At 48.1% G+C, this 23,933-nt stretch overlaps 1 protein-coding gene across 1 annotated transcript in view; it reads right to left on the reverse strand.

Annotated features, from left to right (window-relative positions):
- Positions 1 to 8,900, reverse strand: part of LOC310699066 (protein FAM184B-like) — a 77,600-nt gene extending 68,700 nt beyond the window's left edge. Inside the window, exon 1 of the mRNA XM_083520670.1 lies at positions 8,103 to 8,900. Within this exon, the coding sequence (XP_083376796.1) occupies positions 8,103 to 8,243 (141 nt within the window). The 5' untranslated portion in view covers positions 8,244 to 8,900. The remainder of the gene's footprint in view (positions 1 to 8,102) is intronic.
- Positions 8,901 to 23,933: the final 15,033 nt, after the last annotated feature.

Consider the following 23,933-nt stretch of genomic DNA (forward strand, 5'->3'; position numbering starts at 1 on the left):
TGAAACATGTGAATGCATGGTACGTGTCTTGTCTTGCACTTGTAGTGTTGGGTTTAACCCTCTGCGCCACCCACCATGTTGGGTCAACCTCCCCTCCTTTCTCCCTCCCCAGAAGCAACTTGCACTTTGACATGCTTCACCGCTCACGGATGCGCACAAGCACCAAATTGCACCACGCACCTGCAGCGCTTCAGATTGCGCTTTTTTCTGTTGCGAATGGGCCTCCAGAATGGATCCCATTCACAAGCAGAGGTACCACTGTAATTTCTTGGAGCTGCCCTGGTCCTGAAATCTGCTCTGGAGTAGGTTAAAAATCCCATAGATTGAAGAACATCCAGGAATATCCTGGTCAGTGCTTTTGTGGCCCTCTGCCATCACAGATATATATCATGATATATCAAGATATTTAGCCGGTAATATATCGTGAGGTTGAAAACAGGCTATTGCCCAGCCCCAATTTCCACTATTGATTATATTGTACTACTGCACTGATAGCTTTATGTGTTAACTAGCTTATTCCTGAAAATTGCAGGGTGTGTGTCTGTGTGCGCGCGCGTTTCCTTTAGATGTTTTAGCTTTCCTTGCTTGCTGACAACAGTTATGTGTTTTGGCAGTTGGACAGATGGTTGTTCACAGAAGGTGGCACAGTTCTACTGAATGAGTCTTGGGCAGATGGAGGTATAGGAAAAGCAGACAAGGGAAAGGAGATCTAAATTGGGGTGGGGATTGAGATACTGCAAATTAATTAATAAAGCTGTAAGCGTGAGGAGCACATGTCTCCCAATAAACACCTGCCTGGAAGTGCCACTAGGTACAGTGGTACCTCGGGTTAAGAACTTAATTCGTTCCAGAGGTCTGTTCTTAATCTGAAACTGTTCTTAACCTGAAGCACCACTTTAGCTAATGGGGCCTCCTGCTGCTGCTGTGACTCCAGAGCACAATTTCTGTTCTCATCCTGAAGCAAGGTACTATTTCTGGGTTAGCGGAGTCTGTAACCTGAAGCATCTGTAACCTGAGGTACCACTGTATTATGGGCAGGGAGCTCTGGTTTAGAAGAAGAAGAAGAAGAGTTTGGATCTGATATCCTGCTTTATCACTACCCTAAGGAGTCTGAAAGTGGCTAACAAACTCCTTTCCCTTCCTCCCCCACAACAAACGTTCTATGAGGTGAGTGAGACTGAGAGACTTCAGAGAAGTGTGACTAGCCCAAGGTCACCCAGCAGCTGCATGTGGAAGAGCGGGGAATCAAACCCGGTTCACCAGATTATGAGTCCCCCGCTCTTAACCACTACAACACACTGGCTTATTTTACACATTTACTACTCTCTTCCCAGGTGCTCTGCTTGGCAGGTTGCTGGCTTTTGATATTTGCACTTGAGGATGGGCCAAAGAGACAGAAGAGGGATTCTGTTAGTCTCACACACCGTACAGTAGTCTCCTTGCCTGAGCATGGGACTTACTGTTCCAGGGCAGTTCAACATCCATGCTGTTCCACCAAGCTACATTTTACTGCCTGTGCAACCTTTCTGACTAATGTATGGAAAAGCACATGAACCTGACCTTTGGAGTGTTTGTAAGTAAACCCATCTTTTAACTTATCAAATCTGTGGTCTTTTCCTTTGCTGGGGGAGAAAGGAAACTTTGGAAGGAGCTTGGAAGGGCATATTCTAAAGGTCCAACAGCCTATATTTCCATGCTTTGCTTTGATGCATATTTTGTGGGTTTTAAATTTCTGCTAGAGTTCTCTCACCAAAGACTTCTTGCCCAAAACTTGGATCTTGGAATCCAGGAATTATGCTTTCTATACTTCCCATCACCTCCTGGCAAATAGAAGGGGAAGAAATGGAGGCAGTGAGAGATTTTACTTTCTTGGGCTCCATGAACAGTGCAGATGGTGACAGCAGTCAGGAAATTAAAAGACGCCTGCTTCTTGGGAGAAAAGCAATTACAAACCTATACAGCATCTTAAAAAGCAGAGACATCACCTTGCCAACAAAGGTCCATATAGTTAAAGCTATGGTTTTCCCAGTAGTGATGTATGGAAGTGAGAGCTGGACCATAAAGAAGGCTGATCGCCGAAGAATTGATGCTTTTGAATTATGGTGCTGGAGGAGACTCTTGAGAGTCCCACGGACTGCAAGAAGAACAAACCTATCCATTCTGAAGGAAATCAGCCCTGAGTGCTCACTGGAAGGACAGATCGTGAAGCTGAGGCTCCAATACTTTGGACACCTCATGAGAAGAGAAGACTCCCTGGAAGAGACCCTGATGTTGGGAAAGATGGAGGGCACAAGGAGAAGGGGACAACAGAGGACGAGATGGTGGGATAGTGTTCTCGAAGCTACCAGCATGAGTTTGACCAAACTGCGGGAGGCAGAGGAAGACAAGAGTGCCTGGCGTGCTCTGGTCCAGGGGGTCACGAAGAGTCGGACACGACTAAATGACTAAACAACAACATACTTCGTTTTGCACCAGTACCATGTCGACAAAGAAATTTTATCACATGGGAAATCTCAGAAAGGTGAAGGTAAAAAAATGCTGCAATGAAGAGTTTCGATTACTCTGGAATAATTTGTGGTGGGCATGGCGTTGCTGTTTCAAATGTGACTGCCTTTCTATGTGTGGTTGCTGCTGTTGTTCCCTTTAAAGCAGCTGTGGTTGTGAAGAGGGCTCTAATTTGGATCAGGGCAAGGGTGCCCTACCTGCCTCAGCCCTACTCAGCCTTCAGTGCCAAGATTTTGTCCCTCCATAACAACAAAATATGTCTTTAGCTAAACTTATACACACACTTATCCTGATGGAAGCATTGAGTTAGGCTATCTGCTTGCAAACTCGCCTTATGGTCTGGTGAACGAGACACCAGCATGCAGGTTTATAATGAAATTAATACTTCACCCGGCCAATCTGACATCCTTTAAAATATCCCATCAGTAGTTATTAATAGCTGTCACTGATCCTGTGTGACATTTCTGATTACAGCCTTCCTCCCCTGGAATCTCAAAGGCCTTTACATATATCCTAGCAAAATGCCTAGCAGGTGGGTTTTTTACAGAGGGAAGGCTTGCATATTGCAAGGATCCTACAAAGTACATCGCAGTTCTGCGCAACCTACATAGAAGGACACATTGCCTTCCTTTTGGGGATCTCTCTCAGCAGGTTTCCAGCCCATCACGTATCAGGGAAGCAGGAAGTTTCCCTCCCAAATGCATTGCTTAAAGTTTCATTGGGATGAGGGTGGCGCTGTGGGTTAAACCACAGAGCCTAGGACTTGCCGATCAGAAGGTCAGCGGTTTGAATCCCCATGACGGGGTGAGCTCCTGTTGCTCCTGCCAACCTAGCAGTTCGAAAGCACGTCAAAGTGCAAGTAGATAAATAGGTACCGCTCCGGTGGGAAGTTAAACGGCCTTTCTGTGCGCTGCTCTGGTTTTGTCAGAAGCAGTTTAGTCATACTGGCCACATGACCCAGAAAAACTATCTGTGGACAAACGTCGGCTCCCTCGGCCAGCAAAGCAAGATGAGCATTGCAACCCCAGAGTCATTTGCGACTGGACTTAACTGTCAGGGGTCCTTTACCTTTAAAGGTAAAGGGACCCCTGACCATTAGGTCCAGTCATGGCCGACTCTGGGGTTGCGGCGCTCATCTCGCTTTATTCAGCTTCCGGCTCATGTGGCCCGCATGACTAAGCTGCTTCTGGTGAACCAGAGCAAGAGCACGGAAACGCCATTTACCTTCCTGCCAGAGTGGTACCTATTTATCTACTTGCACTTTGACGTGCTTTCGAACTGCTAGGTGGGCAGGAGCAGGGACCGAGCAATGGGAGCTCACCCCGTCGTGGGGATTCGAACCGCCAACCTTCTGATCAGCAAGTCCTACGCTTTGTGGTTTAACCCACAGCACCACCCGTGTCCCTTTACCTTTAGTTTAACCACAGCATGTGGTGAAAGGGCTGCATGGTGGGCAAAAGGCCACACTCTCTAGGCACTTTCTAGCTCTGTGTTTTAAAGCACCACGTCCAGCTGCTTCCCTTAGAACGGTGATGTGTTCTTTACAGACCTATAAACTTTAACTAACCGTGTATTTGGCCATTTAGCTCATGTTTCCTGTAGAATCAAGGTTTATTCATGTGTGAAGTTTGTGCATCCATGCATATAGATGGAACTATTACAAAACACATACCGTATTTTTCGCTCTATAAGACGCACCAGACTACAAGACGCACTTAGTTTTTGGAGGAGCAAAACAAGAAAAAAAATATTCTGAAACCCAGAAGCCAGAACAGCAAGAGGGACCGCTGCGCAGCGAAAGCAGTGATCCCTCTTGCTGTTCTGGCTTCTGGGATAGCTGCGCAGCCTGCATGCGCTCCATAAGACGCACACACATTTCCTCTTACTTTTTAGGAGGGAAAAAGTGAGTCTTATAGAGCAAAAAATACGGTACTTGGTCTTCTGAAAACGTATAAAAACTCACTCGTGTATACATTTCTACGTACTGTGTATTATCCATGCACAAAACACATGGTTTGTCATTATTAAGGCATGAGTGGAAATCACAAGCAGATCGCAGAGGTATGCAATGTTCACATCCCAGAGCCGTAAACATCTAAATAGGGTTGTTGTTTTCGCTTTTGCATATTCATGACAAAATCTAAACTTAAGAATAGAGTTGCTTGTGTGGAAACTGGAACCTCCATTTTTGAGTGTGCACACATAAAAGCCTCCTGGAAATTACAGGTCACATACTACCTACAGACCATCAATAGTAAAAAGCTCCTTTTAAAAATGATCACAAGCAGCTAAATTATATGTTGTGTGTAATTAAATGTTGTGTAACATAACTGAAAACCTTCCTATGTTCCATCAATTGCAGAGTATGGGATATGGTTCTTAGGGTGTGGGGGAAAGTAACTAAGCAGGCATGAATATCAAAATGCCTACAAAAGTGTAACAATATTTTTAGCCCCATTTCTAGCACACCCAGACCAAAATCAGTATAGTCATACCTTGGTTTTAAAACAGCTTAGTTCTCGAACATTTTGGCTCCCGAATGCCGCAAACCCAGAAGTGACTGTTCCGGTTTGCAAACTATTTTTGGAAGCCATACGCCCGATGGGGCTTCCGTGGCTTCTGATTGGCTGCAGGAGCTTCTTGCAGCCAATCAGAAGCTGCTCTTTGGTTTCCAAATGTTTTGGAAGTCGAATGGACTTCCGGAACAGATTCCATTTGACTTCCAAGGTACGACTGTATTCAGTAGGGAGGTCAGAGCTATGTGGTATATAAAAACACTTGCATGCTACAAGGTTGCTGTTAGCAAGATTGTGTATCCATGGCTGAATTAAATGACAGGTATGTTTTATTTTCTACTGAGATGAAGGACAAGGTTTCAATGGCACCCATGTGGGATTTTTGGAGAGGAGATGGTATGGGATGAAAAGGTCAAACCACTCTTCCTTCATGCTGAAATCCTGATATTCATCCTCACAAATGCTATTTCTATTAAAATGCAAGAAGCCCAAGGGAATCTCAAATGGTAAATGTATCCTTCAGTCTGGTTCACTGAGCAGTTGAATTTCACTTACGGGAGTTAGAACCCACAAGTAAGCATAGAATTAAAGGACAGGCTGACAAAATATTTAAAATATACTGATCTTGTTCAGTTCCATATTCAGACAGAAACTACCACTCACAAACCAGATCTATTAGGTTAATTAGCATGGACTATAATGAGGCACTATTATCCTAAACAGAAAAAGCAAGGCTAAGCAAGATTTTTTTAAAAAATAAAACCGTAGATAAATTTGAGGGGAAGTGCAAAAAAAGATAGAAAACACAATTTTTTTTTTTTTACAACTGATATATTAATTATACTTTGCATTGAGCTAGGTGACAAATAAAATGATGGGAGAGAGGAAGGCTATCCACTATAATATACTATATTATGTCCAGTAAAAAACTGAATGACTATTTTCAGTTCACAAATGTCTTGCAAGTTCTTCAAGAAGTGCAACATATTAAAATGGTAGCATCTCCTTCAGGACACTCCCAAATCCCTGTGTTAAAATAGCATATTTTGTTCACATAAGGTGAGGCAATTTATTTATTTAGTGGTGTCTATGCCCAGGACCAGAAGGGACGCAGGTTAAACCACAGAGCCTAGGACTTGTTGATTAGAAGGTCGGTGGTTCGAATCCCCACAACAGGGTGAGCTCCCATTGCTCGGTCCCTGCTCCTACCTACCTAGCAGTTCGAAAGCACGTCAAAGTGCAAGTAGATAAATAGGCACTGCTCCAGTGGGAAGGTAAATGGCGTTTCTGTGTGCTGCTCTGGTTCGCCAGAGGCGGCTTAGTCATGCTGGCCACATGACCCGGAAGCTGTACACCGGCTCCCTCGGCCAATAAAGCGAGATGAGTGCCACAACCCCAGAGTCGGCCACGACTGGACCTAATGGTCAGGGGTCCCTTTACCTTTACCTTATGCTCAGGACCAATTCTTCTCCACCAAGAACCAGAACTGTTGCTGTGGAGACGACAAGATCTCACCGCTATGATATATTGCAGATCCAAAACACCAAGAGAAAACCCTGTTATTTTTGATTCTCAAGTTTTCTTCTCCACAACCGGAAGATTCACTTCTTGATGTGCTTTACTGTGTTAGGCTGCAAGCATTGGGCCAATAAGAAGATAAGAAGACAGCTGCATCACTCTGCCTGTCCTGCTGCCCTCACCAAGCCTCTGAGAAACTCGCTGCTATCATCTGCCACCAGGGCCGGTCCAAGACATTTTGTCGCCTGAGGCAACAACCCCCAAAATGGTGCCCCCTCCCTGCCAGGGAGAAAGGGATGAGTAAATCTCTACATTAGGAACAAGTGGACAAGAAAGACTGATGTTGGGATCTGCTGCTCCTAGGGGTCCTGCCGCCTGAAGCGGTCACCTCACCGGGCCCCTTGGGTGGACTAGCCCTGTGGCCACCTTGAAAACCTACTCCGTTGCTGCATCCTGAAACAGAATATAGTGGTACCTCGCGTTAAGAACTTAATTCATTCTAGAGGTCTGTTCTTAACCTGAAACTGTTCTTAACCTGAAGCACCACTTTAGCTAATGGGGCCTCCCGCTGCCGCTGTGCCACCGCTGCACAATTTCTCTTCTCATCCTGAAGCAAAGTTCTTAACCTGAGGTACTATTTCTGGGTTAGCGGAGTCTGTAACCTGAAGCGTATGTAACCTGAGGTACCTCTGTACAAGATGCAGCTGAGCAGCATTCCCGTACAGTGCTACCTCAGGTTACATACACTTCAGGTTACATACGCTTCAGGTTACAGACTCCGCTAACCCAGAAATATTACCTCGGATTAAGTACTTTGCTTCAGGATGAGAACAGAAATCGTGCAGCGGTGGCAAAGCGGTAGCGGGAGGCCCCATTAGCTAAAGTGGTGCTTCAGGTTAAGAACAGTTTCAGGTTAAGAACAGACCTCCGGAACGAATTAAGTACTTAACCCGAGGTACCACTGTATTTCTATTAAACATTCTATTTTCTCATTTGCGCCCTTATCCTGACTGAAAGGACAAGTTCTCCGTTCTCTCCACGACAGCTACAGGCAACATCCAATATCAGCACTGCAAAAAAAAAAAAGGAAAAGGAAAAGCAAAACTTCCCTGGCGGTTTGTTGAAGATCGACTCCACCACGTCGTTAAAAGCAGGGCTAATTTCATCATGCAACCTGCAACCAGCGCTGGCTGCTGCTCCCCCCCCCCCCATTGTTTTAAATCGCTAGACTAGAGAGGATGGAGGCGGTCAGGCGTCCAAGACGGCCGATCTTTTCCATCCCGAGGGGGAAATCACTAGACTCTTGGAGAGAGTTGCGGGGTACCCCTAGGGTCATCTAGTCCAACCCGCTGCCATGCAAGGATCTGTCTCTCGAACCCACGACCCTGCGATGGAGAGTCTCGCGCTCTCCCGACGGAAACGAAAGTTTCTAGGCGTTTCCCTTCCTTGGGAGATGGGAAGCACACGCGTAAACTTCTCCTTGCCTGCAGCAGCAGCTGCCAGCGACCCTCAACACACACACACACACACACCCCGTATTGTATTGTATTTATTTATTTTTACCTTGGTGAGCTGGGCGATCTTCTTGCACATTTTCACCTGCAGGTCCGGGTCGCTTTCCTCCGACGCGCTGCGCGCAGGACGCGCTCCCGGAGCCCCGTTGCAAGTCCGGGGCTGGGGGATTTGGCTGGCGCCGGAAGCCATCGGGAAAAAATATCTCCGCGTGCTGCGATCGCCTTGTCGTGCCACACACACACACACACACACACACAGAGCCTTTCCTCGCTAGCTAGAAAATAGAAGAAACACGGGGAGCCCTCAATTTCCAATTGCGCCTCGCATGCCGGCTAAGCTTCCCTGCTGCGCCCGATCCACAACACAAGGCAGCCGCGCGCAAGGAGAAGGCGAGCACCCCACGCGCGCGCCCGCCCACCCACTCCTCCGCCCGTTGATCGTGGCCCTCCCCTCTCGGCGAAGGGATCGGCCTCCGCCCCCGAGAGATGAGACCACGCGGGTGGGATGCTGCGCATTCCCTGGCGGAGACGCCGAGCCGCTTGCCCGCCCCCGGAGAAGAAGGAGCGAAAAAAGGATGCAGCCGCGCCAGATTAAACCTGGAGAGAGTGAGTGAGTTTGTCTGGCGCAGCGTCCCGCTTCGACGGTGACTGGCTGGAGACGTCCAAGGCGAGCCAGGATCCTGCCCACCCCGCCTGGGTTCCCAGCAGCACCTCTCCTTCAACGCCTCGGCTCGCCGAGGTTGCCTACGGCTCGCTGATGCGCGCCCTGGATCTCGGCCTTTTCTGCCTCCTCGGAAGCTGCTGGGCAACTTCTGGCAGCAAATGATCCCATCGCTTAATAGCGCAGGGGAGAGACACTTTCAGCAGCAGACAAGGCAAAATGCAGCCAAATGAGACTTTGGGTTTGGGGCTTGGCTATCAATTGGTGGATGGGACGCGGGTGGCGCTGTGGGTTAAACCACAGAGCCTAGGACTTGTGGATCAGAAGGTTGGCGGTTCGAATCCCGGTGACGGGGTGAGCTCCAGTTGCTCAGTCCCTGCTCCTGCCCACCTAGCAGTTCGAAAGCACGTCAAAGTGTAAGTAGATAAATAGGTACCACTCCGGCGGGAAGGTAAACAGTGGTTCCGTGCACTGCTCTAGTTCGCCAGAAGCGGCTTAGTCATGCTAGCCACATGACCCGGAAGCTGTACGCCGGCTCCCTCGGCCAGTAAAGCGAGATGAATGCCACAACCCCAGAGTCGGTCACGACTGGACCTAATGATCAGGGGTCCCTTTACCTTTACCAATTGGTGGTATTCAGGACAATATAAAGGAGCAGGTGGTGCTGTGATCTAACCACTGAGCCTCTTGGGCCTGCCGATCAGAAGGTCAGTGGTTTGAATCCCCGCGACGGAGTGAGCTCCCGTTGCTCTGTCCCAGCTCCTGCCAACCTAGCAGTTCGAAAGCACGCCCGTGCAAGTAGATAAATAGGTACCGCTGCAGCGGGAAGGTAAACGGCATTTCTGTGAACTCTAGCTTCCGTCATGGTGTTCCGTTGTGCCAGAACCGGTCTAGTCATGCTGGCCACATGACCTGGAAAGCTGTCTGTGGACAAATGCCGGCTCCCTCAGCCTGCAGCAAGATGGAACACCACATCCCATAGTTGCCTTTGAATGGACCCAGGGGTCCTTTACCGCCATCTCCACAACACCTTGCAGGGTGCCGTTACAGCCTCGCAGGCTGCCACCGCTACTGCTGCCCCTCCTGTTGCTGCCAGGAGGACTCGCAGGCCTTGCAGCTTGTTGGCGCTACTGCCAACACGTACTGCGGTTATGGCAAGCTGCTTCTACCACTACTGCTTCTGCATCCTAGCAGGCTTCTGCCTGACAGTCCCAGATTATTTCTATTCACTCTGGCTTATCGCTGTCCTTTGGATTGTCCTGAACACCACCTTTTGGTAAAGGTGGAGGTAAAGGGACCCCTGACCATTAGGTCCAGTCGCGGCCAACACTGGGGTTGCGGCGCTCATCTCGCTTTACTGGCCGAGGGAGCCGGCGTACAGCTTCCTGGTCATGTGGCCAGCATGACTAAGCCGCTTCTGGCGAACCAGAGCAGCGCACGGAAATGCCGTTTACCTTCCCACCGGAGCGGTACCTATTTATCTACTTGCACTTTGACATGCGTTCGAACTGCTAGGCTGGCAGGAGCTGGGACCAAGCGACAGGAGTTCACCCTGTCGCGGGGATTCGAACCGCCGACCTTCTGATCGGCAAGTCCTAGGCTCTGTGGTTTAACCCACAGCACCACCCGCGCCCCTTGCCATTTGGTAGCCAAGCCCAAAGCAAAGTCCTGTTTTGATGCGTTTTGGCTTGCCTGTTTGTGAAACTGAGTGTGTGGTGATTGATAATATTGTCATTTATCCGTTTTAGACCCCTAAATAGTAGCAGTTGCCAGGACATTGTCCTGTTCGCTTCTGTATAGTTCCATCCTTATTTCAGACATTGTGATAGATTGCAATATTTAGCTGGTGATAACGTTGCAGTGTTTAGCTGGTGAGTTACCGGGATGTTGAAACCCAGATATCGCCTAGCCCTTACACACATTGTGATGCGCGATATATTGCCAGCTCAAATATTATGAATCAGTTATCACAATATGAACTTCAAACCGGTGTTGGACAATATATTGATTTATTGCCCAGCATACAATTGTGGCGTTGAAGGGACCCTGAGGGTCATCTAGTCTAGCCCCCTGCCTATGCAGGAGTCTTTTGCTTGAACCCAAAACCAACTGAGCTACCTTGGAAATGAATGTTGCTTAGAAAAAGAGAGAAGGTTGCATGTGTTTGAGAATTTAACTCTTCTAAAAAATAAAAATGTCAACTGCCTTTTTAAGCAAAAAGCACTTTATTTATTTTTATTCTCAATATTTTTAGGGGCAGGCTGGATTTTCCACAATAAGGAACTCAGGTGTGTTGGAAAAACACCCCCCCCCACACACACACACCCCACCACCAAGACTGGAGGATGTGAAGGTCCATGCATCAATTTTGTCTGCAATTGTTCAGCAGTCAATGGATTCCAACAGAATGAAAAATGGGCTGTCCAATCCACGGCTGCCACATTGTCAAGTTCTTACCAGCATTGTGGACGGTTGCAGTCCGCTGTGCATCTGCGTGGGCCATCTACTGCAGTGACCTCAGTACAGTGGTACCTTGGGTTAAGAACTTAATTCGTTCTGGAGGTCTGTTCTTAACCTGAAACTGTTCTTAACCTGGAGCACCACTTTAGCTAATAGGGCCTCCTGCTGCCGCTGCGCCACTTGAGCACGATTTCTGTTCTCATCCTGAAGCAAAGTTCTTAACCCGAGGTAATATTTCTGGGTTAGCGGAGTCTGTAACCTGAAGTGTATGTAACCTGAAGCGTATGTAACCCGAGGTACCACTGTACAACTTATTCCCACTATACACACGTAAGATTGGGTGGCATAGTAGCAGACCTGTACACCCATGCACCCACGTCATATAAATTTTCTCAGAAATAGTTTCTGAGTTCATTGAACACATGCTGTAGTAAATGTGCACATAACGTCACCTTCAAAGGTGATCACCATGTTGCAGAAAGAACGAGAAAATTGGTCAGTGGGGTGGGTAAAGGTAAAGGGACCCCTGACCATTAGGTCTAGTCACGGATGACTCTGGGGTTGTGGCACTCATCTCGCTTTACTGGCCGAGGGAGCCGGCGTACAGCTTCCGGGTCATGTGGCCAGCACGACTAAGCCGCTTCTGGCGAACCAGAGCAGCGCACGGAAAAGCGGGGGGGGGGGTGTAAGTGGATCTAATGCCTAGCTGGAACCCTGTATAATAGAGGAGCGGTTCAGCCTTTCAAACAATATAAATTTCAAGCGATAAATGTTTGGGCATATGGCACGCCCCTCCCCACTTGGGAGGAAGTGTTGCCCAATAGTACACAATTTCCAGATGTTGCTCAAATAATGCCATCTTGGATCACATGAGGATTTTGAAAAGTGGTCTTTCATGTTTAGCAAATCAGAGGTACGACTGAGAAGCAGTGAACCGCTTTGCAATAAATAGTAGCACAGCCTTGCAAATGCCCATGATAATTGCAACAACACTTTTGTAAGCCTGCCTACATGCATGTATAATAGTCACTATGAATTTCCCCCATCCTATTCCCCACTGGTGACCAAACGAATGCCAGTTTATAAGTCGGAAACAATATTTCAATTATTTTATGAAGTTATACCATAATAACCATTTATATTATTTCCTAAGTCCAAAACTATTGTCAAAAGTTTTGAGGGGGTCAGTCTGGTTGATGTCCTGAGTCCCTTCCAATCAAAATAGAAACTGAATAAAACAAGGAACCACCTTTTCAAACAGAATTAACTTTTAGCCAGTGAGCAGTGTAAGCGGCATCTCGGTCTCTAATGTCTGGCGCCCTTGTTGCTTCCACACTGTGTTGTATTCTTAATTTACTGTTATTAGATGCCCCTGAGAATGACTTTTTGCTGAAATATGATGGGCAGTGCATTTGAATGGATAAACTATCCCTCTGGAAGTTGAGGGGCTTCCTTGCTTTTTGAATCTCTGGCCAAATTAGTTCTTCCCTTCCCACTTTATTCCTGTTTGCTTTGGTTTACAGCTTCACACCTCAGCTCTTTTAACCATTACAATATTTTCTTCCAAATATTTACAAATCTCCAAATATTTACACCTCAGTGCTGAGTAACTGACCTCTGCATTCTTTGAATGACCAGGCAAGGTTTTATTTCAGAGCACATAGCCCCATACTGTTCTGCTTCTTGGCTTCGCCTGTATTTGACAGTGTTCTGTGAATGCAATCTAAAATATTATTTAAAACTTGTAAGATTGTAGCTTGTAGTGATACTCCCACACCACTCTGTCCTTGGCTAGATTTACTCACTCACCGTGGGTTGCAAAATGCATTAATTCTTGCAAAACCACAGTGGTACCTCGGGTTACATACGCTTCAGGTTACATACACTTCAGGTTACAGACTCCGCTAACCCAGCTTCAGGTTAAGAACTTTGCTTCAGGATGAGAACAGAAATTGTGCTCCGGCGGCACGGCAGCAGCAGGAGGCCCCATTAGCTAAAGTGGTCTTCAGGTTAAGAACAGTTTCAGGTTAAGTACGGACCTCCGGAACGAATTAAGTACTTAACCCGAGGTACCACTGTATGTGAAATCCAAACTGGATCCCAATTAGCTTCAATGGGAATCCAGGTGATTACAAGATCCAAAGTTTATTTTGAATACTAAGGAGACTTCGGCTGCTGCATGCATCTGCAACAGCGGAAAGAATAAATATAGCAGATAACCAGAGTCGAAGGAATGTTGGCAGCAGTTTGCCATATCTTAGTATCAGAGGCACATATACATTCCTGAAAATTATGGCTCAATAACTGTAATGGAAACCCAGTTTGATTAAAGAGTAGAAAATTACATTTCATAAAGTTTCCCATTAACTGATTAACATTAGGACAGGCATAAAGCTACCACTGTTCCATAAGGAATTTAAATAATGTTAAGACGGGAAGGATGGAGAAATAATGAAAGGGAGACTGGCAAAGGAGGCGTAAGAAAGAGGTAAGCTGCAGGGAGGAAGTAAGGAAATTCTGGGAGTTTTTGACAGAGGGGTCACTCCTAAGAGATTAACAGAGCGTGTGGGGAGTGTTTGCATCTCAGCCCCTCAATGAGAGGGGGAGTGGAGGGGGAAATAGTTTACTGTGGTGGCAGTTTGGTTCAGCTGTTCTGAGATTATATACTCTGATAACTGAACATTTGTGGTATAGGATGAGCGTGGTGTGGGGGTATTGGTATCATGTTGCAAGTTATTTCTGGGAGGGGAAGTTGCAACATGGTGAATGGCAGGGATCAGAAAAACCGGGGGGGGGGGGGTAGCTGCTGGCCATTCTCTCTACTGATCCAAATTTGCAAGTGACTGGTGGCTACAGAGGCTGCAAGGCTGCTGCTGCTGGTGCTCAACGTCAGGTCAGTACATAATAGGACCACCCAAACCCACGATTTACAGTGGTACCTCAGGTTACATACGCTTCAGGTTACAGACTCCGCTAACCCAGAAATATTACTTCGGGTTAATAACTTTGCTTCAGGATGAGAACAGAAATCGTGCTCTGACGGCGCGGTGGCAGCGGGAGGCCCCATTAGCTAAAGTGGTGCTTCAGGTTAAGAACAGTTTCAGGTTAAGAACGGACCTCCAGAACGAATTAAGTACTTAACCGGAGGTACCACTGTAATTGCAGATGAAGGAGCTGGCTTGCATAACAGACCTGAGTGGGTGAATTGGGTGGCACCTGACTGATCTCCCTTTCATTGCCCAGTAAGGACCTTAAGACCATCAAAAATAACTTAGTTAGTCTGAACCACTGAGCCACTTGGGCTTGCCAATCAGAAGGTCAGTGGTTCAAATCCCCATAATGGGGTGAGCTCCTGTTGCTCTGTCCCAGCTCCTGCCAACCTAGCAGTTTGAAAGCGCATCAAAATCCAAGTAGATAAATAGGTACCGCTCTGGCAGGAAGGTAAACGGCATTTCCGTGCGCTCTGGTTTCCATCATGGTGTCCCATTTTGCCAGAAGTGGTTTAGTCATGCTGGCCACATGACCCAGAAAGCTGTCTGCGGACAAACGCTGGATCGGCCTGAAAGCGAGATGAGTGCTGTAACCCCATAATCACCTTTGACTGGACTTAACCATCCAGGGGTCCTTTACCTTTTTTTTTTTTTTTACCTGATCACCTTGTAGTGACAAGAGCCTTTTTCATTGATGTTTGTCTGCTGAAATACAAGAGCCCCCATCTGCATAGAACTGCAATAGTTTTGAAAGTGCACTCTTTTACACAAGCATTTGCTCAGTCTACTGACCCAACGTTCCTGCTTTAATTGCTATGTTCTTTTTAATGGGAATGTTTTATTGCATATTTTAATCACAGAAGTTTACATTTTGTTTGTTTAATCATGTATTATAATTATGGTGTATTTTGTTGTTATTCTGTATTTTAACAATGTTGTGCCATTGGTTTTATGTTTTTGTAAACTGCTTAGGAGCCATCTGGGCATTAGTGGTATATACATTAATCAGTTAGTTAAAGGTAAAGGGACCCCTGACCATTTGGTCCAGTAGCAGACGATTCTGGGGTTGTGGCGCTCATCTCGCTTTACTGGCCGATGGAGCCGGCATACAGCTTCCGGGTCATGTGGCCAGCATTACTAAGCCACTTCTGGCGAAACCAGAGCACCGCACGGAAATGCTGTTTACCTTCCCGCCGGAGTGGTACCTATTTATCTACTTGCACTTTGACGTGCTTTCAAACTGCTAGGTTGGCAGGAGCAGGGACTGAGCAATGGGAGCTCACCCCGTCGCAGGGATTCGAACTGCCGACCTTCTGATCGGCAAGCCCTAGGTTCAGTGGTTTAGACCACTGCGCCACCCGCGTCCCAATTAGTTAGTTAAAATAATATATGTATAGATTTGTACTTTTGATAGGAAGTTTGCCACAAAGCAATGATACTTATTTGATGTGATCCAAATATGCCTGATTGAGAATTCTTAACATAGCATAAATATTATTTGTGCATGTATGTAATTTGCCTGGATTGCTTCCTAATGCATATATGAACCGTCCATTTGGAAATGCTGTATCTAAAAAAAGAAGGGGGAAAAGAGTGCACCAGGAGATATATTGCACTATTCTGTAAGCCTTGCTTTGATCCACAGCTATTTTGTCTACCTGACTTGATTAAGAAGTCAGCAAACACTACTTTCTAGCAGGCAAGGCACTGGATGCAAATCTTCTGAAGACACTCTAATCAATGCTTCTTGAAGGCTGCAGCCAAGGAGTTGACTGATCAATTGAAACTAAGAGTATATACAGGGAAATTCCTGCATTCCCCCGTCCAGGTCTGTGTGAGGAGAATCCTTCGGCATGTTAACCAACATATTTTTGCAGTGGCGAACAGCATAAAATCAATAATATCACATCCGTTACACATCACAAATCAGTAGATTGGCTTAATATGTCAACATAGCAGAATTGCCCCTCAGCGAAATTGGGAACACTGGGGTCTAGTGGCTATTCAAGAGTGGTTGGTTTTTTCCCCTGCAGGCAGGCCAGCACCAGTGGGAGAAGCCGGTCCACCCATAAGGCAAAGTGAGGCAACCACCTCAGGTGGCGGGATCCACAGGAGCGGCACAGGAGCTCCTTCCCTGACTAAACTGCTGCTGGCACAACAGAACACCATGATAGAAACCAGAGCGCATGGAAATGCTGTTTACCTTCCCGCCGCAGTGGTACCTATTTATCTACCTGCACTGACATGCTTTCTGTTATGTAGTGTAGTTTCACCCTGGGCCAACAGGGGGATACTGTATATAGTTTTCACTCAGGTCTGTAGATAGTTTTCACTCAGGTCCGCGGCAGTTATTTTAGGCGGGAACTCTGGGCGGTTGTGGTTACAATGTTGACAGCCGGCTGCCTATAAATACAGGCCGGCTGAGCTGTTCGGGTTCAGTTCTATTCCAGCTTACCATAATAAAGAGCTACTTGAAGAAATCGCTGTGCCGGCTGCTATGTCAACCCACGACTTAACACTGGCGACGAAGGTGGGATGGATGGACATCAGAGCACAGCCAGATGCGGCCAGCCTCTGAACTGAGCTGAATCACTGAGCTGAATCACAGAGCGAAATCACTGAGCGAAATCACTGGGCAGAACCAGTTCAGAGCTGACTGTTCTGGCTAGAGCACTGTGTTCCATCCATCGCCCTTCACGCCGGCATCAGAATCATGGCTTCACTTGTGCCTCTACCGCCGTTTGCGCCAGCCTCTGAATCATGGGACTCCTACCTCGCTCGGTTCGACTGCTACCTCCAAGCCAACGAGCTGACAGCAGTATCAAAGGATCGGAAGCGGGGCCTATTCCTCAGCCTCTGTGGGCCTGAGGTGTTTGAGACGGCCCGAGCGTTGGTTGCGCCTGAAGCAGTCCAGGCAACACCATGGGACACGATCCAAGAGAAGCTCCGCAACCACTACGCACCAAAGCCGTCCAAGATTGCTGCCCGCCATGCGTTCTACCACCGGAACCAGGCAGAGGGGGAGTCAATCAACAACTACACCACCGCCCTGCGACAGGCTGCAATGCACTGTGAGTTCCGAGACTTAGACGATGCCCTGATGGATCGAATCGTCTGCGGGGTCCGGGACATCCATCTGCAACGGCGCCTCCTAGCCAAGCCAGACCTCACGCTACAGAAAGCCATTGAGGAGGCTGTGGCCTCAGAAGCTGCTGAACGCTCCGCCCAGGAGATCCGCAAGTCCAGCAGCCCGCGTCTTGCTAGGGAGCCAGTTCCGGTGCATCATGAAGAGGCCAGCAGTGAGGAGGCATCCTCCAGTGAAGACGATGACGTGCACCAGACAAAGCGGGAGCGCAGGAAGTTCCAACAGAAGTCCAAGGGCCAACCGGAATGTGCTGGCTGCGGAGGCAACCATTCCCGTGCCAAGTGTCGATTCAGAGACGCCATCTGTAGGAAGTGTTCCAGAAGGGGCCACATCGCTAAGGTCTGCCGATCGGCTCCGTCTGACACCCCCCCTTCATCGACTCGCAAGTCCAAGTCTTCACTCCAGTCTGCCAAGGAAAGTTGTTTCGCTCTCACCAACTGCCGCTGCCCGTCTGGAACCACGATTGGCCAAACCGACTCGCCTACGCGACGCAAGCTGAACGTCACGGTGCTCATTGAAGGAGCTCCATGTGACATGGAGATCGACACCGGGTCTGCCCTGTCCATCGTGTCATGGAGCACCATCAAAAGACTGGTACCCAGAGTGTCCAAAAGGCAACTCGACTCTCACCGCGTACACCTGAGAGACTACCAGGGAAACGACATTCCCGTGGTAGGCGTTGGCCGGTTCCGGATCGCCTTCAAGGATTTTTCGGGCCTGCTCCGGTTGGTGGTGGTCGAAGGTCAGCGGCCAAGCCTCCTAGGGCTAGACTGGTTTGATGCCCTCGGCCTGGAAGTCACCGGCATCAACTGCATCTCTAACGCAGAGACTGAGGGTCTGGTCAAAGACTTTGCCGAGGTTTTTGACGGCACCTTGGGCCAATATACAGGTACGCCCATCTCCTTTAGCCTTGATCCACAAGTCGCCCCCATCAAGCTAAAGCCACGCCGGGTTCCCTTTGCCCTCAAGACTAAGGTGGACGAACAACTGGACAAACTGATCGCCCAAGGAGTTTTGGAGCCGGTTGACCACGCAAAGTGGGAAACCCCCATTGTCACGCCTGTCAAGCCAGATGGGTCGGTGAGAATCTGCGCTGACTACAAGTGCACAATCAACAAGGCACTTCAGCAGCACGCTTATCCGGTTCCTGTTGTCCAACACCTGCTGCATTCCCTGGGTGAGGGTAAGGTCTTCGCTAAGCTGGACCTTGCCCAAGCCTATCAACAACTGCCAGTCGATGATGCCACTGCTGAAGCCCAGACGATCGTCACCCACCGGGGGGCATTCCGTTGCCGCCGGTTGCAGTTCGGGGTGAGTGTGGCTCCTGGCATCTTCCAAAGCCTTATGGAGCGTCTCCTGCAAGGGCTTCCGGGCGTGGTACCATATTTTGATGACGTCTTGGTGTCGGCAGACTCACACCAGCAGCTGTTCGAGCGCCTCCGTGCCGTGCTGACCAGGTTCCAGGAGGCCGGGCTCAAGGTAAAGAGGGAGAAGTGCCAGATCGCCGTTCCACAGGTAGAGTTCCTGGGCTATCTTATCGATGCCTCCGGCCTTCATCCAACCACATCCAAGATCCGCGCTATCCAGCAGGCCCCCACCCCAAAGAACAAAACGGAGTTGCAGGCATTCCTGGGGCTGCTGAACTTTTATAACATGTTCCTGCCCCACAAAGCCACAGTGGCTGAGCCTCTTCACCGACTCCTTAGCACTAAGACGCCTTGGGTCTGGGGTCATCGGGAGACGGCGGCCTTCAACGCGGTCAAGGCTCTCCTTTCTTCAGACAGTGTGCTGGTACAGTACAGTGAATCCAGGCCGCTGGTCCTTGCCTGCGACGCCTCACCTTTTGGCATCGGTGCTGTCCTTAGTCACCGTTTTCCAGATGGAAGAGAAGCACCGCTCGCCTACTTTTCCAGGACACTATCTCCGACGGAACGGAATTACAGCCAGCTCGACAAGGAGGCATTGGCACTTGTGGCTGGAGTGAAGAGGTTCCATGAATACCTCTATGGCAGGACTTTTGACCTCATCACTGACCACAAGCCACTCCTGGGCCTCCTCGCCGGTGATCGTCCAACTCCACCGGTCCTCTCACCACGCATGCTGCGATGGACTGTTTTCCTGGCTGCCTACCACTACCGGCTCATCCATCGCCCGGGGAAATCGATGGGCCATGCCGACGCCCTCAGCCGTTGCCCTCTTCCAGCATTTGTGGAAGACCCGGCTCCAGCTTCATCGCTCCTTCTGATTGAGGATCTTCTGGCAGCGCCTGTATCGGCTGCCACTGTGGCCTCCGCATCTGCCCAGGATCGCACCATCAGCCGGGTGCTCAACTGGGTGTGGAGGGGGTGGCCACAAGGGCCGTTTGCATCGGAGTTCCAGCCCTTCGCAACCAGACAACATGAACTCTCAGCTCATCGCGGCTGCCTGCTGTGGGGAGACCGCGTCGTGATTCCCCAGGGACTCCGTCAGCGCGTCCTGGAGGCTCTGCATGTTGGCCACCCGGGAATTGTCAAAATGAAGGCGTTGGCTCGGTGTTACGTCTGGTGGCCTAATATGGACGATGCCATCACTGCCTGGGTGTCTGCCTGTCAAGCGTGCCAGGAGTCGAGGCCTGCACCACCGGCAGCTAAGGGACACACCTGGGAGACGCCAAAGACACCCTGGTCGAGGGTGCACATCGATCTGGCTGGCCCCTTTCACGGCCGGACCTTTATGGTAGTGGTGGACGCCTATTCCAAATGGCTGGAGGTCGCCCTGATGCCCTCCACCACTACCGAAGCTGTCATCCGGGTGCTGCGAGGCCTGTTTGCAATGCATGGGTGTCCTGATGTCCTTGTCTCTGACAACGGACCGCAGTTCACGTCAGGCACGTTTGAGCGGTATCTTTTGGGACTGGGCATCCGCCATGCCCTAACGGCACCTTTTCATCCATCCAGCAACGGGCAAGCGGAAAGAATGGTGCGCTCGACAAAAGAGGCACTGGCGCGCCTGGACCGGGGAGACTGGCATGAGCGGGTCGCCGAATACTTGTTCGTGCAACACATCACCCCTCATGCGGCCACAGGGAGGAGTCCTGCTGAACTGCTTATGGGCCGCCGCCTCAGGTCACCGCTCGACCGGCTACACCCAGACTTTGCCGTGGCTGAACCCCCAGGCTGTGCCAACGCACCACGGTCATTTGTCCCAGGAAACCAGGTCTTTGCCCGGAACTATGTGGGGGACATCCCTTGGGTGCCAGCCACAGTAGTGGGAGTCACTGGACCTCGCTCGTACCAGGTGGCACTCGAAGACGGACGCTTGTGGCGACGGCACATAGACCAGCTTAGGCGCAGGGTTGGGGACTTGGACACTACCGAGGTGCCCCCAACTGCGCTTGCGGCTCCAGAAGAGACACGTACAGATGGCGAGGCCCCACCTACACCTCCCTCGCAAACTGCCAGCGTGGAGCCGAACCAAGCCGTTTCAGAACAGACTCAGACCACTCCACTTGCGGAGGCTCCACCCACAGCAGCGGATCCAGGGGAGTTGGTTCCAACGCCACCTAGGGTCGCACCACAGCCTCAGCGAGAACTGTGTGGCCCTCCGGACTTGGCTACCAGTCCCCGGCGGTCTGGCAGAGTTTCCAAGCGCCCAACTTATTTAAAGGACTATGTTGTTGGACAGGTATCACTGTTGGTCTAAGTATGGGAAATGTAACCGATATGCTTTTGTGCTTAATTGAACCATTACGCGTAGTGCTGTATATAAGGAAACCATTACGATTGTAACTAACGCCTTATCTCGGTGGGGAGGGGTGTTATGTAGTGTAGTTTCACCCTGGGCCAACAGGGGGATACTGTATATAGTTTTCACTCAGGTCTGTAGATAGTTTTCACTCAGGTCCGCGGCAGTTATTTTAGGCGGGAACTCTGGGCGGTTGTGGTTACAATGTTGACAGCCGGCTGCCTATAAATACAGGCCGGCTGAGCTGTTCGGGTTCAGTTCTATTCCAGCTTACCATAATAAAGAGCTACTTGAAGAAATCGCTGTGCCGGCTGCTATGTCAACCCACGACTTAACACTGCTAGGTTGGCAGAAGCTGGCACAGACCAATGGGAGCTCACTCCATCATGCAGATTCGAACCGCCAACCTTCCGATTGGCAAACCCAAGAGGCTCAATGATTTAGACCACACCACAGCTCCACCCGCTACCCTTGTGTATATATGTAAATGACCTGAATGGTGGGGTTTTGTATAATTCTTCAGGATTTGTAGACACTTGGATTAATGGTGTGGAATTCAATGGAACATCACATTTTGCATGTGTTTTGACAACAAATGGTTACAAAAAATAAGTATGTGTATGACATGCCACATACTTCCTGCCCTTTTATGATATATATAAAAAGCAAGTTGAATTGCTTTCTTTAAGTGTTTTTCTTTCTTTTTTTAAGAATTTTTTTATTTTCAATTCAGAATCATAACAAAAATTACAAACATTGAATCCAAAATAATGCTATACAAACAAAAATCCCCGGAACATATAAAAAAAAAAACAGAAAAGGAGAGGGGAAAAAAACAAAGGAAACAAAACTAAACTAAACAAAAATGAAAAAGCACACATCTACAGAAAAAAAACCATATCATTACGTACATAAACACAAATTGACTTCCTTCCTTTGTTCTAAGACCTCAAAAAATTTACTCTTACTGTATTGTTGTGTCTAATTAGATTACTTCCACCTTGGTACTTTTTTTTTTTACACCATTTTTCTTTTTCTTTAACCCTGTAAAGCATCATTCATTACATACCAATATACTAACTCCAGAACAATGTTTTTTCATATACTCTTTAGCACAACCCCATTCTTTTAATAATTTCTGGTCCGATTGTCCCCTTATGTAAGCTGTGAGTCTTGCCAGATTTATGTATTCACATACTTTAAGTGTTTTTCTTTATGCATTAAAGGCAGTTCTGCATATAGCCAAATCTTTCAGTGCTGCAACACACAAATAATAGTGGTGCTTTGACCACAGGAGCAATGCAAATCTGCAACTTGATTGTCCCCTAGCGGCTAGTTCTTAAAATATGTTTAAAATACATTCCCTCAAAGCTTAGAATCTTTTCCACATAAGAAAATGGACTGACACAGCATCTAATGCACGATAATCTTCTTCTCTTGCTTTGCTTTCATTCTGAATTTCAGAAGCATCTTACCAGAGTGTTAATATATTACAGTTGGAGCATGAGACACACACACAACACAGAATACCTGAAATTGGATTTGACATGTCTTGTTTGACATGCATAGGATTGCACTATAAACATGCCTACGATTTGTGCAGCACTTAAATGTTACTAAACTGGTAGCTGGGTATCTCTCTTGCATTAGTCTGTTTGGAATGAGGATGTCAACAACACTATCACATGTAATAAACAGTCACATATTCCAGGCACAGGGCATGTCATTTTAGGAAGTGAAACTAATTACTTCACTGAGGAGTCTTAAAAATATTATTTTTGTGACTGGACAACTTTTAGCTTGGTAAGTCTACATCTGATGAAGAAGCACATAAACTGCTTTTGGTAAACAAAACTATTTTATCTTCTGAAAATGTCAGGTAATGCTAAATAATAATAATAAGAAGAAAGATAAATAAAAATATTCATTTATAATACCATTGCAAGTACTTGAGGGGTGGTTGTTGTTATAAGTGCAGCCTGTTTACTTAGAAGCAGATCCTCAACATTCAATGGGGCTTGTCTTTCAGACAACGCCCTCCCACCAGATGTGAAGGAAATAAGTAGCTATTTAGGGAAGTTTTTAATATTTTATGTTGTATTGTTTTTAACACTTGATTGGGAGCTGCCCGGAGTGGCTGGGGAAACTCAGCCAGATGGGCGTGGTATAAATAATAAATTATTATTATTTTTATTATTATTCTGTTGTGAAGAAGTGCTTTTTCTGTCCTAACTCTTCCAACGTTCAGCTTCATGAATTCTGGTGTTGTGAGAAGGGAGAAAAACTCTGTCTCCGCTCTTTCTCCATGGCTGTGTACTTTTTAGACTCAATGAGTTTGGAAGGCACCCTGAGGGTCATCTAGTCCAACCCCCTGCACTGCAGGAAACTCAAGGAAAAGATCCACTCGCTCAACTTCTGCTGAAAAGCCTCCAAGGTTTCTACAAACTCATGCCCCGCAGCCTCTTCTGTTCGTCTTTCCTCTAAACTAGGCTTCCTCGACCTCCAGATGCTTTGAGACTACAATTCCCATCATCCCTGACTGCTGGTCCTGCTAGCTAGGGATCATGGGAGTTGTAGGCCGAAAACATCTGGAGGGCCAAGGTTGAGGAAGCATACGAATCTAAACCAGTCTTTCTCAGCCGGGAGGGAGCAGCCGCCACGTATTTGCTGGACTACAACTCCCATCATCCTCGACTGCTGAACCTGCTAGCAAGGCACGATGGGAGTTGTAGTCCAACATAACCTGAGCATTCCGCCCCCTCCCACCAGAGTTGGGGGAAAAAGGCTGCGTGTAACTGAAAGGCCCACAACCGCAGCAACTTTTCCTCATGGCGAAGGGCTGGCGCCGTTTCGACCCTGGAAGACATTTATGCAGGCAGCTTCAGTCACCGTGGCGCGAAA

The sequence above is a fragment of the Podarcis liolepis genome (genome assembly GCF_965112155.1).
Source record: "Podarcis liolepis genome assembly, contig: HAP1_SCAFFOLD_38, whole genome shotgun sequence".
NCBI classification, from domain to species: Eukaryota; Metazoa; Chordata; class Lepidosauria; order Squamata; family Lacertidae; genus Podarcis; species Podarcis liolepis.